At 48.3% G+C, this 15,318-nt stretch overlaps 9 protein-coding genes across 9 annotated transcripts; 3 read left to right on the top strand and 6 right to left on the bottom strand.

Annotated features, from left to right (window-relative positions):
* Positions 1 to 427: 427 nt before the first annotated feature.
* Positions 428 to 789, bottom strand: PtrM4_125670 (uncharacterized protein; the record flags this gene model as incomplete). Its single annotated transcript, XM_066108722.1, has 2 exons — positions 428 to 673; positions 733 to 789. The coding sequence occupies 2 exons, from the start codon at positions 787 to 789 to the stop codon at positions 428 to 430; spliced, it is 303 nt and encodes a 100-aa protein (XP_065960714.1).
* Positions 790 to 1,855: 1,066 nt separating this feature from the next.
* On the bottom strand, positions 1,856 to 2,433 carry PtrM4_125660 (uncharacterized protein; the record flags this gene model as incomplete). Its single annotated transcript, XM_001939653.2, has 3 exons — positions 1,856 to 1,990; positions 2,043 to 2,207; positions 2,260 to 2,433. 3 exons carry the CDS (start codon positions 2,431 to 2,433, stop codon positions 1,856 to 1,858), a joined length of 474 nt encoding a protein of 157 aa, XP_001939688.1.
* An 827-nt stretch (positions 2,434 to 3,260) lies between these two features.
* PtrM4_125650 (uncharacterized protein) lies at positions 3,261 to 3,395 on the bottom strand (the record flags this gene model as incomplete). Its single annotated transcript, XM_066108721.1, has 1 exon — positions 3,261 to 3,395. One exon carries the CDS (start codon positions 3,393 to 3,395, stop codon positions 3,261 to 3,263), a length of 135 nt encoding a protein of 44 aa, XP_065960713.1.
* A 1,470-nt stretch (positions 3,396 to 4,865) lies between these two features.
* On the top strand, positions 4,866 to 6,458 carry PtrM4_125640 (MFS-1 multi-domain protein; the record flags this gene model as incomplete). Its single annotated transcript, XM_001939652.1, has 2 exons — positions 4,866 to 5,078; positions 5,127 to 6,458. The coding sequence occupies 2 exons, from the start codon at positions 4,866 to 4,868 to the stop codon at positions 6,456 to 6,458; spliced, it is 1,545 nt and encodes a 514-aa protein (XP_001939687.1).
* Positions 6,459 to 6,582: 124 nt separating this feature from the next.
* On the bottom strand, positions 6,583 to 7,974 carry PtrM4_125630 (UbiH, 2-polyprenyl-6-methoxyphenol hydroxylase and related FAD-dependent oxidoreductase; the record flags this gene model as incomplete). Its single annotated transcript, XM_001939651.1, has 2 exons — positions 6,583 to 7,880; positions 7,938 to 7,974. The coding sequence occupies 2 exons, from the start codon at positions 7,972 to 7,974 to the stop codon at positions 6,583 to 6,585; spliced, it is 1,335 nt and encodes a 444-aa protein (XP_001939686.1).
* A 1,573-nt stretch (positions 7,975 to 9,547) lies between these two features.
* Positions 9,548 to 10,916, top strand: PtrM4_125620 (DUF3500 domain containing protein; the record flags this gene model as incomplete). The annotated part of the gene is made up of 2 exons (XM_001939650.1): positions 9,548 to 9,962; positions 10,012 to 10,916. The coding sequence occupies 2 exons, from the start codon at positions 9,548 to 9,550 to the stop codon at positions 10,914 to 10,916; spliced, it is 1,320 nt and encodes a 439-aa protein (XP_001939685.1).
* Positions 10,917 to 11,210: 294 nt separating this feature from the next.
* On the bottom strand, positions 11,211 to 11,956 carry PtrM4_125610 (uncharacterized protein; the record flags this gene model as incomplete). Its single annotated transcript, XM_001939649.2, has 3 exons — positions 11,211 to 11,452; positions 11,525 to 11,595; positions 11,784 to 11,956. The coding sequence occupies 3 exons, from the start codon at positions 11,954 to 11,956 to the stop codon at positions 11,211 to 11,213; spliced, it is 486 nt and encodes a 161-aa protein (XP_001939684.1).
* Positions 11,957 to 12,852: 896 nt separating this feature from the next.
* Positions 12,853 to 13,188, bottom strand: PtrM4_125600 (uncharacterized protein; the record flags this gene model as incomplete). Its single annotated transcript, XM_001939648.2, has 3 exons — positions 12,853 to 12,870; positions 12,923 to 13,045; positions 13,099 to 13,188. The coding sequence occupies 3 exons, from the start codon at positions 13,186 to 13,188 to the stop codon at positions 12,853 to 12,855; spliced, it is 231 nt and encodes a 76-aa protein (XP_001939683.1).
* A 1,015-nt stretch (positions 13,189 to 14,203) lies between these two features.
* PtrM4_125590 (DUF3632 domain containing protein) lies at positions 14,204 to 15,026 on the top strand (the record flags this gene model as incomplete). Its single annotated transcript, XM_001939647.2, has 2 exons — positions 14,204 to 14,576; positions 14,629 to 15,026. 2 exons carry the CDS (start codon positions 14,204 to 14,206, stop codon positions 15,024 to 15,026), a joined length of 771 nt encoding a protein of 256 aa, XP_001939682.1.
* Between the last annotated feature and the right edge of the window lie 292 nt (positions 15,027 to 15,318).

The raw sequence follows: 15,318 nt of genomic DNA, 5'->3' as shown, positions 1-15,318 counted from the left end.
AGTTTTCGCCGCCTGTAGCCTCATCACAGTACCGCCAAAACAACAAAGTCAACCAAGCCAGTACGTACTTGGTTGCGGGCTGGTTTTAGTGTTGAGAGAGAGACTGGAGTTTCTACTCAGACGAGGCAACTGACGTCAGTACAACTTGAGGGATTGGCACCTGAGGACAGTTCAATCATTGTTCAAATTCTCGTCCTTTGCAGTTCAATTCAAGACAGGGGTTGCAAACTGACTGGCACCTTCTTAGCCTTGTCAACAATCCAGTGTTACCTACTGATTGCCTTGATTATTAATCTTCTCTTCTCCACTTCCTCAGCCCTTATTCCACCAGCTGCCGACTTATCCCCAGCTCTTCACACTTGTCAACAATCAAGCCGATCGGTAGGCTTGGTTATTGATAACCCCACACCCTCTCTCATCCACTTCCTCAAAAACTCCAGCAGCTGCCGATTCGTGCCCCTTTGCCTTTGCAGCAATAGTTGAACTCGCGTGACAGGCGTTGCACCAATTTGATACCTGGATATTCACAATAGGTGAAGGCATCATCGGCCTTGGGGTGTGAGGGATTTAAATTGTGTCTTGGGACGCAGCATTTGTTTGTCGAACTATAATCTCTGTTGTTATTCTGAAAAGAGCAAGCGCAGGTAACCGTTGTCGGCGGTGGAAAATCTGTCTAGAGGGAAATGGTTAGGCTGTAATAATCTTACAAGGTTTCCTTCAAAGGAGACTTACAGATGCATTGGCAAAGCTGGCAAAGAATAGACCACTGGCTACAAGGCTGAATTTCATGCTTGATTCGGATGTTTTCCAAGGCTGATGTTGAGTGATGTATAGAAAGGGTTGATGTAGAATCGGTAGGGTTGGGAGAGAGACGTCCTTCTAATACGTACAAGTTCATAGTAAGCCCCAGACTTGTCAACTTCCTAATTAGATATGACACGAGCCTATCGTAGACACTTACACGCCTGATTAAATCAAGCCTCCCAATCGGCTGGACTGTTGAAAAGTCTGATAAGCCCCCTTTTTATGAATAAGCTCGTATTTTAGAGGTCTATGCACTTGGTTCTTTCGGACAGATCCGTTCAACATATAGCTCGACTCCTCAAGAGTGCTCTGAACCATTGTATAGTCCATAGTAAGTAAAAATATTTCTTGTGTTCTTCTCATGGTTACAGAACACAAAACCCAACAAGGATAAAGCCCTTTCCACCAGTAGACTGCTACTCTACCGAAGCTCGATTCTATGGTACCGTCTTATAATACCGAATGAATCTCCGCACTAAGACTCTCCGTCTTATAGGACCGAACAGCTCGCCGTCAATGGGACGTACTGGAAATGGAGGTTTTTTCGTGCGCGTGGACATTCCTCATCTCCTTTACAGTATCATGATACCCATTCTTGGCGTGCCATATTAGCCACAAACTGCTTAGTCTACTGATCAGAAATAAGCGATTTTATCGACTGCCGACGTCTTTGGAAATGTCAAAAGATAATGCAGTCGAGGTTCGTGTTGAATACCGCCAAGATCACCATGCTATTGTAGTTACTGAGAAGGAAGATTGAATTGCTGGGTTTCTATTAGTTAGGGCATCGCAGTCGAAAGCCATAGGGGCTAACGACAGTAGGCCATTAATGCATACGTGCGATAGAAAAAGACTGCGAAGTGAGGAGAGAGGATAAGCGAGAGCAGGAAAGTACGCCTCCAAAGCACCGGCCAGAACAAGCAGATTTGCATGACGGATAAGATCCAACCTTCCTACATAAGTACGATCTCTACAATCTACTAGACGTTGGTTATAGACGCTAGTGTTTATGTCTCATTACCTTTCAATGTCCCGGTCCAGATGGAGCGATTTAAAGTCCCACCGGGTCATCTTTGGCAGGGTTAACGTCTGTGATCTCGCGTGAAACCTGAGTTGGCTGTGACCCGCTCGCTATGGCACTAGCTCGGACTGGAACAATGGCACTAGGAGCAGGTTCAGGGACTCGCTAAGAGATGTTAGATTGCCGCTCTGAATACAATCATATCTTGCTAATTTACCTTTCCATTGCCAGGTCGACCAGGAGAGACTCGAAGTCCCTCTGGGTCATCCTTCCCAAGAGTGATTTCTCCAAACCCCCGTTGTGCAACAAGAGCTGGCTGTACGCTCGATACCTCAGTAGCTCGGGCTCCAACAGCACCTGCAGTAACAGGTTCGGGGTCTCGCTATGGAATATTAAAATCCTGCTCCGAATACAATCATGTCTCATCTATTCACCTTTCCATTGAGTCCAGATGGGGTAGTTGCAAGCACTGCTGGGTCATCTTTGGCAGGACTAATTGCGATCTTGCGTTCGGTGATTAGAGTAGAATCGGAATGTTGCTCAGAAAGCATAGGTACGGCGGTAGCGAAACCAGCGCTTAGAACTGTAGCGAAGATGAAGAATCTCATGATGATATAAAAAATGATATGTAGATAGAAGGAGAGTTGGATGCAATGTGATGTTGAGCATGTTGAATCGACACAAAAGGCATTTATATATGTTGTTCGGGCTCTCTAGGGAGAGCATGTTTCAATCAGACGTTGGAAGAACCACCCAGAACGTGGAATTGAAACTGACCTTGTCTGGATTATGCGCGCGAAGAATTTGGTACCATGGTAGGGTTAGCCGCATTCGGAACAGCGACATCCAAAATCACCATTCCCACGCGATGCCAAACGATTACAGGGTACAGCTTCGACATGGTCGCCACGATGTGTGTCATAAAAAGCTTGATACCGTTCTGAAGTGTCGCGTAACATGACCTGTCACTGTCTCGCTAGAACACTCTGCTGAAGTGGCGGTAGTGTCGTAGCGCGAACTTTATTGCTAGCCATGTCTGGCCTAACCGTCAGGAACACTTGATACACCTGTATCTTAGTGCTAGCACTGCATATTTTCTGTATGCTACAGCAGCTCGCGTTTGGGCCCCGTTTACCTGTCTACGAACTGACGCGCTCGTGGGACGTACTGGAGGCTGAAGAGAGAAAATAGGATTGAAAAACTTAGTAGAGATCAAATTAGGCAACCGAAATATGCTTAGCCTGGTACAACAAGGGTGGGCACACAAAACTGCGTCTTGAAAATCTGCTGCCAAGCATCGATATCACTTATATACATATGTCGGCTGGAACGATGCCCGCCAAGCCAGACATCGACACCTGCTACAGATTCTTCCGTTTCGAACTCGAACAATTCTCAAAAGTAGGCTCCAAAGACTAAAAATATAATACCTGTGTCACATTTGCGCGATCATACTGACGCATTGTTCGCGGCCAAAGCTGGGGTTCGAGAGGCGGGAGGTGGCGAGATCAAGATTCTCCGTGTTGCCGAGGACGGCGAAGATGGGGGGAAAGCGGAATTGTTGAGGCATATACCGCGATACGTCTTGTATTATAAGCTTGAGCTGAAAAGAGAGAAGAATTGTGCTTTGGGGGGAGTTCGGGAGGTTCAAAACTCAGAACAGGATGAGCGGAGTAAAGCGAGAGGGAGAAAAAGGAAAGGAACAGGCTCAGCTGGGACGACGTGATAAAGATCGGATGAGGAGGAGGAGGAGATAAGATGCACGCGCGAGGATGGGGTGAATATATGGTTCGGCATTGTGGAGATGTTCGTCCGGTACAAGATCCCTGTAGGAGATACAAGGCCTGCGCCAGGGGTCCCAAGATCTTGGCCGCTAATTCAACGATATTACATACACACAGAACATAAATACGATGTTTTGCAGCTGAGAAAAGCTGTCCTTGTCTTGGATATAAATAAAAAGACCTGGCGATTAGGTAGCATTGTCGTGCAGGCCATGACAATCTATTGCAAACAATGGAATGCGAGTTAGATTATAGATTGCAAGCGTCTGAGGATGGTGGGTATCAATGCATGCGCAGAAGGAGGTAATACTTGGAGAGCTCGAAGTGCGTTTTTGTTGGGTGGCTTTAATCACGGTTTAGGTTTAGATCGGCGAGCTTGGGTGCATCAACTGCACGAGCCTACTGTGAACTCCATCAACCTACCTGCATCTCTCGACACATCTTGTATCTGCAAGTGAGCTTTCTACAAGCTCTTGAACGCCGTGAGGCGCGTATTTGGGAGTTTTAAGTCGTGAGAGGTTGCGCTGAACGATATTTCTAACACATGGACTGGGACCGGAGTTAAGCCTCCGCGCGGGTGACCAAGCTTCTCCACAAAGCTTAGGCAGGGGCGATAGTGCTACTCCACTCACCTTTCTGAATCTGAAAACAAGAAGACACTCACATATTTTAGCGTATGGATCTTTCATTGAAATCGCAGACATTCGACATTGGGCAGGTTATTTCCCTTAACTGCCGTTACATGTCCCGGCCATCATCGCAGCGCGACCCGTCTATGGTGGCAAGATCCACAGGAGCGCTTACTTATCGAGATTCAAAAGTCTCGTGCTCATGCTCACACACCTTCTATGTTCGTCGATTTTGACATGCTCAACACGAGATACCTGATCTTGTTGACAGTATCAAGTGCTCGTTAGAGAGGGAAGTTTCCGTATCTAATTGCCGAGCTGCGAGACCTGAGTTTTGAATAGCGGGACGATAGAAGCTAGCGACGACACCGTGACGACGATGGCTCGCAACCCTTGTCCCGAAACCCCATGGGCTATGTTCCCGCCAATAATGGTATTTTCTGGGGTCTCCACTGGGGGTCTCCGCGAAAGTCTTCATCCATCGCGTTAGCCACAAGAAAGGGTGAATACAAAGGTGGCGATGTCACCGACATGCAGACACTCAGAATTGCTGGACTGTCCTCCATTTTTCTGATCTTCCTATCCGGACGTAGGAATTGAGCAGATAGCATTACGAGCCCGATAAGCATGGCGACTGACAAGCGAGTCATCTCAAAAGAGCCCTCATCTGAGGGGGATCTTGAGCATGCTGCTACCCATGGCACGTATCTCGACAAAACTGAAGCTTCAAACCTGTCAGAAGAGCATCGTCAATACCTACTTGGACGCCATGGGACCCTCGACCTCGACCCTCTACCCACAATGGGTACGGCGGATCCATACAATTGGCCTCGGTGGAAGGTTAGTCTCTCATACTCTTCTAGCCAACATGGACTGACAGTGAGATAGAAAATCATGAACCTTGTTTTCGTTGCTTTCCATGCTATGATGTGCGCATTCCCTGCTTCAGCCATTATTCCTGCATACGAAAACATTTCGGAAGATCTTGGTGTGAGCATTCAGAGAGCATCATATCTCACGTCTTTGCAAATCGCGATACTGGGTGGTGCGCCGTTGTTCTGGCGTCCACTCTCGACACGATATGGACGCCGACCCATCTTCATCGTCTCTTTGATCGGCAGTCTGGTCTTCAACGTGGGCTGTGCGAAGAGCCACAGCTATGCAGCAATGGCAACCTGCCGTGCTTTCCAGTCGTTCTTTATCAGCCCACCGAACGCGATCGGTAGTGCTGTCGTTGTGGAGACATTCTTCAAAAGAGAGAGGGCGAAGTTCATAGGTATCTGGACTGTCATGATCACGCTCGGCATACCTCTCGCTCCACTCATATTTGGCTTTGTGACATACAACGTCGGATACCGATGGATCTATTGGATTCTTGCAATCGTCAACGGCGTTCAACTCATTCTATACTCACTCCTTGGTCCCGAGACGCGCTTCATGCGATATGATAATGCGCAGCACGCGCAATTCGGATGGGCAGCCTACAAGAGGATGTATCTGAACTTCCGCCGCATTGACCCCACTCCCATGACCGCCTCGGAATTCGTATCCCCTCTCCGGCTCTTCAAGTATCCATGCGTAGTCATTCCCGCCTGCGCATATGCCATGGTGTTCCTCTTCGCTTCGGTGCTTTCCACGGTCGAAATTCCGCAGCTCTTCGCTGAAAAGTTTCACTTCAACGCGCAGCAGATAGGTCTTCAGTTCGTCGGTCTCATCATCGGAACCGTGATTGGCGAGCAAATTGGTGGCCACTCTAGCGATCTTTGGATGCGTTGGCGGACCAAGAAGATGGGGGGTTGTCGTCCAGCGCCGGAATTTCGCTTGTGGTTAAGTTATTTCGGTATCTTGCTTACAATCTGCGGCGTCGTCGTCTTCCTTGTGCGCATTGAGCAAGCGCCAGATCTCCACTGGAATGTGACACCCATTGTCGGCGCAGGGATAGCCGCCGCTGGCAACCAAATAGTCACCACTGTACTGATTACGTATGCCGTGGATTGCTATCCTGAGGAGGCGGGTAGTATTGGCGTTTTCATTACTTTTGTGAGGCAGGTTTGGGGATTTCTGGGTCCTTTTTGGTTCCCGCCAATGTTTGAAAATGTGGGTATTGCGAACAGTGCTGGGATTGCTGCAGGACTACTGGTTGGAGTAAGCCTTGTCCCTGTCATCTTCACACATTGGAAGGGGCATAGGTTGAGAGGAATCATGTCAGAAAGGTTGTAGAGCGAGAGTTAGCAGGCTTAGGCTTCACAGCAAAGCTTCATCGAAATCAAGTTTATGAGATATTATATGATCCTAGATCTCACGGCCGATACTAGGCTTCCTCCTCTGTCTCCATCTCTATCCTCTATAACTTCGCCCCCAGACCCTCCTTTTGACACAACACTTCCGCTTCCGCGACAACATCAACGCCATACACTTGCGCTTGTACGTCTGCGTCAGCCCACTTATCCGGCACCTTGCCCGATCCAGACTTGAGCGCCGCAAAGATCTTATCGCGTTCTTCTTTGGCCTTTCCAGTACCGAGATGCATGGCTCTCCCGCTCTCCGCCGCGAGCTCGACAAGTGCTTCAGCCCTGGGTTTCCTCAGCCTCTCGTATAGTCGCAATGCGCGTTCGATAGTCTCGGGTTTTCCGTCCGCGATCCGCTTAGGCGCAAGTACAACACCAAGGACTGCACCGTCTTCGATAGCTTGTGCCGCACCTTGCGCCATGTGTGGAAGCGTAGGGTGGCAAGCATCGCCCACCAAGGCACTCGTTCCATGCACCCATGTAATCAAAGGATCATGGACCCTCAATTTCCACTCTACGACCTCGCCTTCAGGTACTAGGTCCAGCATACGATGTATCATGGGACAGAAGTCTTCATATACTTTCAACATCGCCTTCTTACTTCCTTTTGTTGTGTACTGCGCATCTGGTGCTCCAGCAAAACTGGTGTCGGGCTGTGCGGTGGAGATGTTGTAGATTTGCTTGTTATGAATCGGGTACGCGATAATATGTTTTTTCTCGCCAATCCAACGCGTTACGGTGTCAGAGTCGATCAATTTAAGTAATTCAGGGTCCTTCTCCATCTGATCGCGGTTGAGCATAATGCGATATGCGGCCTGACCCGAATCTCGCGCCGAGCCGGTGTGACCGAGTTCCTTAAGCATAGCGACGCGTGTGGAGCTTTTTACCCCGTCTGCACCGAGCAAGACGTCGCATTCGACTTGGTATGGTTCTCCGTTGACTGGAATCGGCGTGACTTTGAATGTGGGCCTCGCACCGAACTGTACATCCGAGATGTTGCTACCCAGTTTGAAGGTAATGCCGCTCTCCTTCTTGCAGCCCTCGTATAGACCATTTGCGAGACTGGCGCGGTGGCCTACCATGTGTGGATATCCGTATTTTTGCTGCACATACGCAAGATCTACGTATCCCAGCTCTTTATCTGTGGAGCCTTCTCTTATGGATGTGTTTGCGCATTGGACGGCTTCGTCGCGAATTGGGCCCCAGCAGTCTAGCCTGTCGAGGATGCGAGCCATGTTGGGTGCGAGCTGAATGCCGGCACCGACGAACCCCATTCCTGGTGCGTTCTCATATATTGTGATGTTCTTGTGTCCGGCTTTTGCGAGAGAGAGAGCTGCGGCGAGGCCGCCCATGCCTGAGGTATTGTCAGTAGCTGTAATTTGGTTATAGGATGTGAAGTTGAGACACGTACCTGCACCAACAATCGCTATTCTCGTATTTTCCGCCATTAGAAACTTCGAAGCAGACAATTAGTCTCGATGCAGAATTGATGAGTACTAGTATGAGTTTCAGAGAGGATGTGGGCTGATAAGGAGGGTCGCTAGGAAGTATGTCCGAGAGGCTGGGTTGATGCTCCCAGTTTTCTCAAAAGCAATATAACAAGCCTTTTAAAAGCTTTTGTGTTTCTATGTCCTCAGCTCACCCCAAACTTTCCCCGGATTCAATGTTGGTCGCCTCGGGCAATGTCCACGAGCCGGTTAATGTCTTAGCCGGACCCGAGGAGTAGCTTGCACCTTGTTAACCTGATTAGGCAAGCAAAGCGCAGAATACTAGAACTAATCAACTCGATAAAAACGAAATTTTGTGTACTTTTGACAACGAGATATTTGGTGAGCCTCTACTCATATTTACTCTTTCTTCCAGCTTGTTCTTTTGTGGAATGTTGTGAGCATCTGGATACACCCCACCGTGGGTGGGGCCATCGCCTAGCGTATTTCCCTCCTGGCGCCCCACCAGCTTCAACAACAGAACTTCGGCATATGCAGGATGTGGTTGCACCAACGCCCTTGTCCCTGCATCTTAATCGCGTCTTATCGTACCTTACGGTAGATGCGATCCAATTCGACCAAACGGAGGTCAATGTTGGAAAGTGGCTTCGATCTTCGAGCTCCAGCAGTCTGGAAGCGATATCTAACAAGCACCCAACCAGGTCTGGGCACTATATGCTCATATGCCAAGTATCTTGCTCTACAATATCGCGAAACTTTGTCGTCTCTCTGGGGCCTCAGACTAACGTCACGATATCTTTGAGTTGCTATCGTATGACAGCTTTGGAGATTCAATTCAGTTCGTGTGCATGGCTTCCAAAGATAATTCGTGAAGGTACCTAAAGTGTGTAACTGGTGATATCTGTCGGCAATAGCTCTTTGGTATGACTAGTCACGAGGTCGCTTACTTTTGTATAGAGCCGCAAAGACCATATTAGACCAGCTGGCGATATAATCAAGTCCACATCACTTTTCCAGCCATACCCAAGAAGATTGAAACGTACATTCTATATTGTCTCGTGAGCTGTTGATTGTATTGCAGAGTACATGGCTCAATCTACTTGATCAAAATGTGAGCAACGAGCTACCTGCTTCTACCAATCTGTGCAGAATACGATATGGGGCTCTGCATCAGACTGTAAGGCGGCATCATCGTGGACGTGCTATGAGGGGCCGAATACCCCGCGCTAATGTTTGTGGCTAGATGTGGGGTAACTTCCTCATCATTTTGTGGCAGACCCGGATGCCATTGCTCCCCACCATTCGATCGAAAAGTTGACGGACACTTTTAGTCGGCGCACTGAGGTTATTGTCAGCTTCCAGATCCGATTGGAACACCGAGAGCAGCTTTACGACCACGTGTTTAACGATCAAGAGCGAGGAAGAGCGTTCACCCGACAACAGCACTGCAGCCTAAGCATCGCAGAAACATCATTTGCAAATCATTCCAACGGGAGTAACGGTTTTCATTTATACCATATACCTTGGTAAGAATTGGAAAAGCACCAGGATTTTACCTGTTTGTGCTTAGACAATGGCGGGAAGGAACTCATTTGACGAAGCGTCTGCTGGCTTTCGATCGCATCTCCCGGATCTCAGCAGTCTGAGGTTCACGACTGCCGCACAGCAAAATGTTTACGAGTATGTAAAATCCATGCAGGACAATCGTGCGCCGCCGTGGCTATACGACTTAACAAAGGTATGGGAAAAGCTACTGGAAGAGCCATACAAGGGTATAACAAATGACGGAAATGTACGCGAAGGTCTCTTCGCCGCACGCGATGAAGACGCGAACGTTGGCGATGCAGTTGAGCGGGCGGAAAAGCTGTTGGACAGTTTGGACGCTGAACAAAAGAAGAATGTATCTTATCCCGTAAACGCGAGAGAATGGAGGGCCTGGAGTAACCCAGAGTTCCTGTTGAGACCACTTGGCTTGCGCCTCGAAGAAGGTGAGATCAACAAATCTTAGAAGCAAGGATACCGTACTGATTGCGACAGTCTCGGAACAAACTGCACAACTTATTCTCGGTGTGCTCGGAGGGTCATTGTCGTCGGGGGGCTACGAGAAAGCAATTGCAGCCATGCGCATAAATCATTTCCTCGGAGAAGTGGTCAAACTTCCTAATATCTTGAACAAGTACTCTTACAACTTCCTTATTTTTGGTACACCATCTACATCCGCCTCCTCGCCATGGGGTTGGCTTCTCTATGGTCATCATCTCGCTATTGCGTGTTTTTTCAAGGGTCCTCAGGTTGTTGTTAGCCCGTCATTTACCGGTGCAGAGCCCAACATCATCGACGAAGGGGAATGGAAGGGTACCGAGATTTTGCACAAAGAGGGGAGCTTAGGACTGAAGCTCATGCAAAGTCTCAGTGCGGAGCAGCAGCAGAAAGCCCAGATTTTCAAGAACATGAGAGACGAGGGTATGAAGCAAGTTTACGGCAATTCCAATAACGATGAGACGAAACGCGACGAACTCATCACCGATACTTGGGGTCCAGATGATCAACGCCACCGCTGTGGCGCATTCCGCGACAATCGTATCGTGCCATACGAAGGTGTGCTCGTGACTACGATGGAGCCTTCCCAGCAAGAACGCATCCTGTCCATCTGCGACGAGTTTCTTCTCTACCATCCCACCAAAGCTCGCCAGCTCAAGCTCTATCAGATCAAGCAACACTTTGAAGAAACATACTTTTGCTGGATTGGAGGTTTTGGTAATGATGATGCGTTTTACTTCCGCATACAGAGTCCGGTTATTTTGCTGGAGTTTGATCATCATTCGGGCGTATTCTTGACAAACAAAGAGCCAGCAAAATACCATACACATACTATTGTGAGAACTCCGAATGCTGGGGATTATGGGCAGGCGATTCGACAAGGCGACGAAAAATTGCAGTAGATGCGAAGCTTCTGACTCAACATATTCAGTATTGCAGAACGGAGAAGATAGGTACAGTCATCGTAGAAATTTGACATCGTTCACGAAAAACGAGAATACATTTGACAGAACATAACATAGTATTTTCACAACCTCTTTGCAAATCAAGCTGTCCGGACGCTACTTCTGTACAAAACTGTGATAACCCCTCTCGCGACCTCTCTTGGGGCAACGACAGCCCTCTCTCATCCTCAAGATACCCAACTACCCGTTCGTCTTCACATCGTGCCATTACTCCGCTCCTCAAGCAACTTCTTAGATTCCGCACCACTTGAACTGACCACTATCTGCACCGCGATGCGTGATCAACCCACAACGTTCCTTGGTGCCATCTGTGTGGCGGGAAATGACGACACGATCCAGTCCGGGATTTGATCCAGTTACAAACGTGGTAGTATCCTGTACATAGCAGGGATAGATTCTTAGATCGTTGTAGTTCTCTTTGCAGGAAGCAGGGATTCCTGCAACATTGGGTTGGTCGCCATAGTATTCTGGGTCTATTCGGTGGAAGCAGGTTAGTCAGGCTGGTGCAGAGACTAGGGCTGTTGTGGGAAAGAGGGGACGCATACAAGCCTTCCCGTTGTTGCCGGTCACCGTGGTGGGAGGGTTGGCATTGAGATGATTGATCGCGTCGGTATAACTGAAGAAGTATAGTATTAGCATGGCCGTTCCACTTCTGATGACATAAACCAAGGATCTGATCTACATCACAGTGTAGTACAACCAAAGTCTGCATGGGTATAAAAAAACCGACGAGATCAAGGCGGCATGATCCCCAACCAATTTCCACCAAGTCCGTCCAACTAGATCTTAGACTGGTCTACTTACCACTTGTTCTGAGCAGCAGTCAGAAAACGGAACCCACCGCCGCAGTCGACTGTTGCTCTGCGATCGAGCATAACTGAATCCTTCGCCAGTTCAGCATCGACGGGGCTCGCTTGGACAAAGGACCCGGCGGCGAGCATGAGCGCCAGTGTATAGAGAGCGTTGGGAGAATACATGGTTGTCTGGGAATGGGGAATTGAATGTGATTGTAATGATCTGATAGAGACGATTGTGAGTGAGTGAGATACATGACAATGTCTTGGAATGACCTCCTTATATATCTCAAATTGCTTACGCATAGATGCCTTCCATCTTCACTTCCATCGGCTCTCGGCTCAGGCTTGCAATACCTATCGTCGATGTTTGTCATGAGATATGAACGGAAGAGGTATGTGGGGTCTTATCATGCATGTGGCTCATTCTTTTGACTTAGGCCTCCGGTCTTGGCTCCCCCGATCTTACCATGTTACATTCGGACTCAGCCTATATGGATGAGATTACGCTATAATATATCGGAGACCGAACTAGCAGTGACATCAGAGATCATGTGTAAGATGACTACGAAGTTTTTGATAGGTTCCCGAGTTTGTATATTTGGAATTAGGAAGTTGCCATTATTGGCGTTCGAAACTTAATGATTATCGCTCACCTGATCTACTGAAATGATATATAGAGTTTGTAATAGCGTGGGTGCATAGGTCCTGGGTAATGACGGGGACACGCTCGTTGAAAGCCGAACTCTTCGCTCACAGAGGGATTCAGTGACTCATCAATCATGCGTTGTTAGAACCACGCGGACGCAGTGTCTTTCTCTGATATCGATAGGCATTGAAAATGTGTTGCTATTAGAAAAATCGCTTCCTGTACCACCAATAGAAGAGTAATTGTAAGTCTAAATATTCTTCACATCAGGTAGACCTTGTTTAGAAAAAGGACATTTCGACATTGAACAAACACATAGCACTCGTTCCTAATGATCATGATTAACGAATGTTTGTATTGTTCTGTTTTGCTAAAGTTTCTTTGATTCCCATCCACGCCTCCTCACTTAGCCCATCTGTGGCTAGTCTATCTAACAAGGTGGCCCATTCTTTTGACGTCGTCAGCGTGCGCAACACAAATCAAGGATGAGCCAAACGTACCGCTTCAGGAGGGCAACCACACTTGCCGTTCGATTGGCAATCACCACACCTCCAAGCATAACAATCGGTGTCAAAATCACATGGGTGGTCCATACATAGTGCCTGGCGCTCGAAAAGGTTGCCCTGCGGGGACATTAGTTTCGACAGTCAAGTTTAGATTTTTTAGATGAACATACCCTTACAATTGATGGCTCCCCTGGTGCGGGAGCTGCGCTGGTGAATGTGAGGGCTGATGCAAGGGTGAGAATTGTGGTAATGAATCTCATGATTGCTGTGCGGCTTTCGATATGGGAAGTTGTTTGTTAGGAATGATGGTTGTGAAAGTCGAGAGTGAGTTGAGGATATAGTTGTTAGTCAGTTGGAAGAACTTGCTGGTCTAAATAGCATACAGATAGTGGATGGTGTAGGCTTCCCGTTGACGTAGTCAAATGACATGTCTCGGCCCTTTACTCACCACTGAGCTCTGATTACCTCGATCTTCGAATTTCTGCAGTTGGAGTTGTCTCAGTCGCTCCGAAAATCTCAAGCCCACAATGTAACCCGGCCTCCCATCGTCAGTCACATTCATCAGGCGTTCACCGAGAAAGATGTTCCAAGCATCATTCCTGTCGAATGAGCGTCAGTATTCATACACCCTACAGACTTCCGCAGTCCAAAGATCCTTCACGATGATGTCAATTGAGGATCTCATCTGACAAACATATGAGGCTGTACGGAAGTCGGCAACGGAACGGAATTTATTGTGCACGCCTAACCCCACACAACTCGGATCCCGACAGTTGTGTTTTAAACCGGAAAAGGAAATAGTTGGATGAAACAAGAATGCCAAGATCAACCATGCCTTGTTGTGTGGGGAATGTTCGGGGAACTTTAAGTGTCGTGCTTACTGATCGACACTACGTTTCCAAATGCGACTCGAAATTGCGAAGGCTGAACACCAGATTACCACCGCGCCAAGGATTATGTGTAGAAAAGCAGCGTAGGATATGCATTTGGGCTGCAGTAATATTTGACGTAAGAAGAAGAGTGGAATGTCTCGATGATCGAGCCCACGTGACAGTCAGATGACGTAGTAAGATGAGTCACGCGAGGGGGCCTCAGCCCCATCGGAAAGAGGCTGTGACGACTGGAGCCCTGATGCTTCCTATACAAGCGTTCAAACCAAGAGTATCCCAATGACCCAAACCCTAGAGCTACAGCTTAGTCCTTTGTTCACATTTCACCATTTCTTCGTATTTGCAAGGCATCCGTTGAGAGACGTTGTTGCATTTCCTAACAAATATGGCCAGTGAATGGGCACAATCACAGCGTGAGGGCTGGCTATGCCAGCTCTACGGGAAGGACAGCGTTGATGACACGCGGAGTTTACCAAGCGACTCCGTGCAATCAAAACTTGTCACGATACTGGAAAAGTTGCTTTCAAATCAGACTACACCCAAGGATGCAGCCACCGAAACAGCTTCCCTTATCCTGTCTCAAGAAGATACTGAGACTCTTTGGAACAATCTGTGGGGTCTCTACCTCAACGCGGCTGAGACGTTTGGAGAGGAGCAAGAATTGGGCGCACTAGTGGACTATATCGTGGAGCTGGCAAGCGTTCCCGACGCCAGTGGTCTACCAGAGTTCTCCATGAATGTGACCGAGAGTTGTCAAGGTACGTAGCGGTGATTTGTTGCTCCTTCTTTTCTGACCTCAATATTCCATAGGCCCCGAAAGATACCTAGCAAACCTTAGCTCACCAGCAACACCTGATGCCGCAAAAACGGCATGGAAGAACATCAACACCTTTTCAGCTCTCCTGGCTAAGAACCAAAATGCCCAGAAGATACCAGTTCTCGCGGGATGGGCGCGACTTGGGGTCCTGACTTTGGTCTTAGCACTGGAGCAGTCACCTAGCACACGTCAGGGACAAAACGTTGAGCTACACGCGCCTGCAGCAGCGCAGTGGTTCCGCATTTCACGGGAAGAAATTGAAAAGCTCTGCAACAATGGAACAGATCGCTTCACACCCGGGGATCTTTGGGCGAATAGGGGAGGTGGTGAGGAATGCGACAACACAAGGCTGCAGTTCTGGAGAAGTAGGATGGGGGAGCTGGGGTACTGATGTATCGTACCAGCTGATATGAACAGATGCATGATTGGGTACAACACACGTAGCTCCATGTCTCATGCAGTGTTGTACTTCAGTCTCAGTAGATAACGACGCGTGCCGTCGGCTCTATCGGTCAATGATATATTCTTCCAACTTCCGGCCTCTTTACATTGCTTGCAGAAAGGCAAAAATGACCAGTGTTATCGGAATTGTGCTGCTCAACAACGCCCCATTTTACTCTCAATAATTGTGTGTCGGTCCTGTTCTGAGGCGGATGGCATGCGGCGCTGATAACCAAACTACA

Source organism: Pyrenophora tritici-repentis, chromosome 7 (assembly GCF_003171515.1).
Source record: "Pyrenophora tritici-repentis strain M4 chromosome 7, whole genome shotgun sequence".
NCBI lineage: Eukaryota > Fungi > Ascomycota > Dothideomycetes > Pleosporales > Pleosporaceae > Pyrenophora > Pyrenophora tritici-repentis.
The sequence above is the reverse complement of the archived record's forward strand: the minus strand, read 5'-3'. Positions and strand labels throughout refer to the sequence as shown.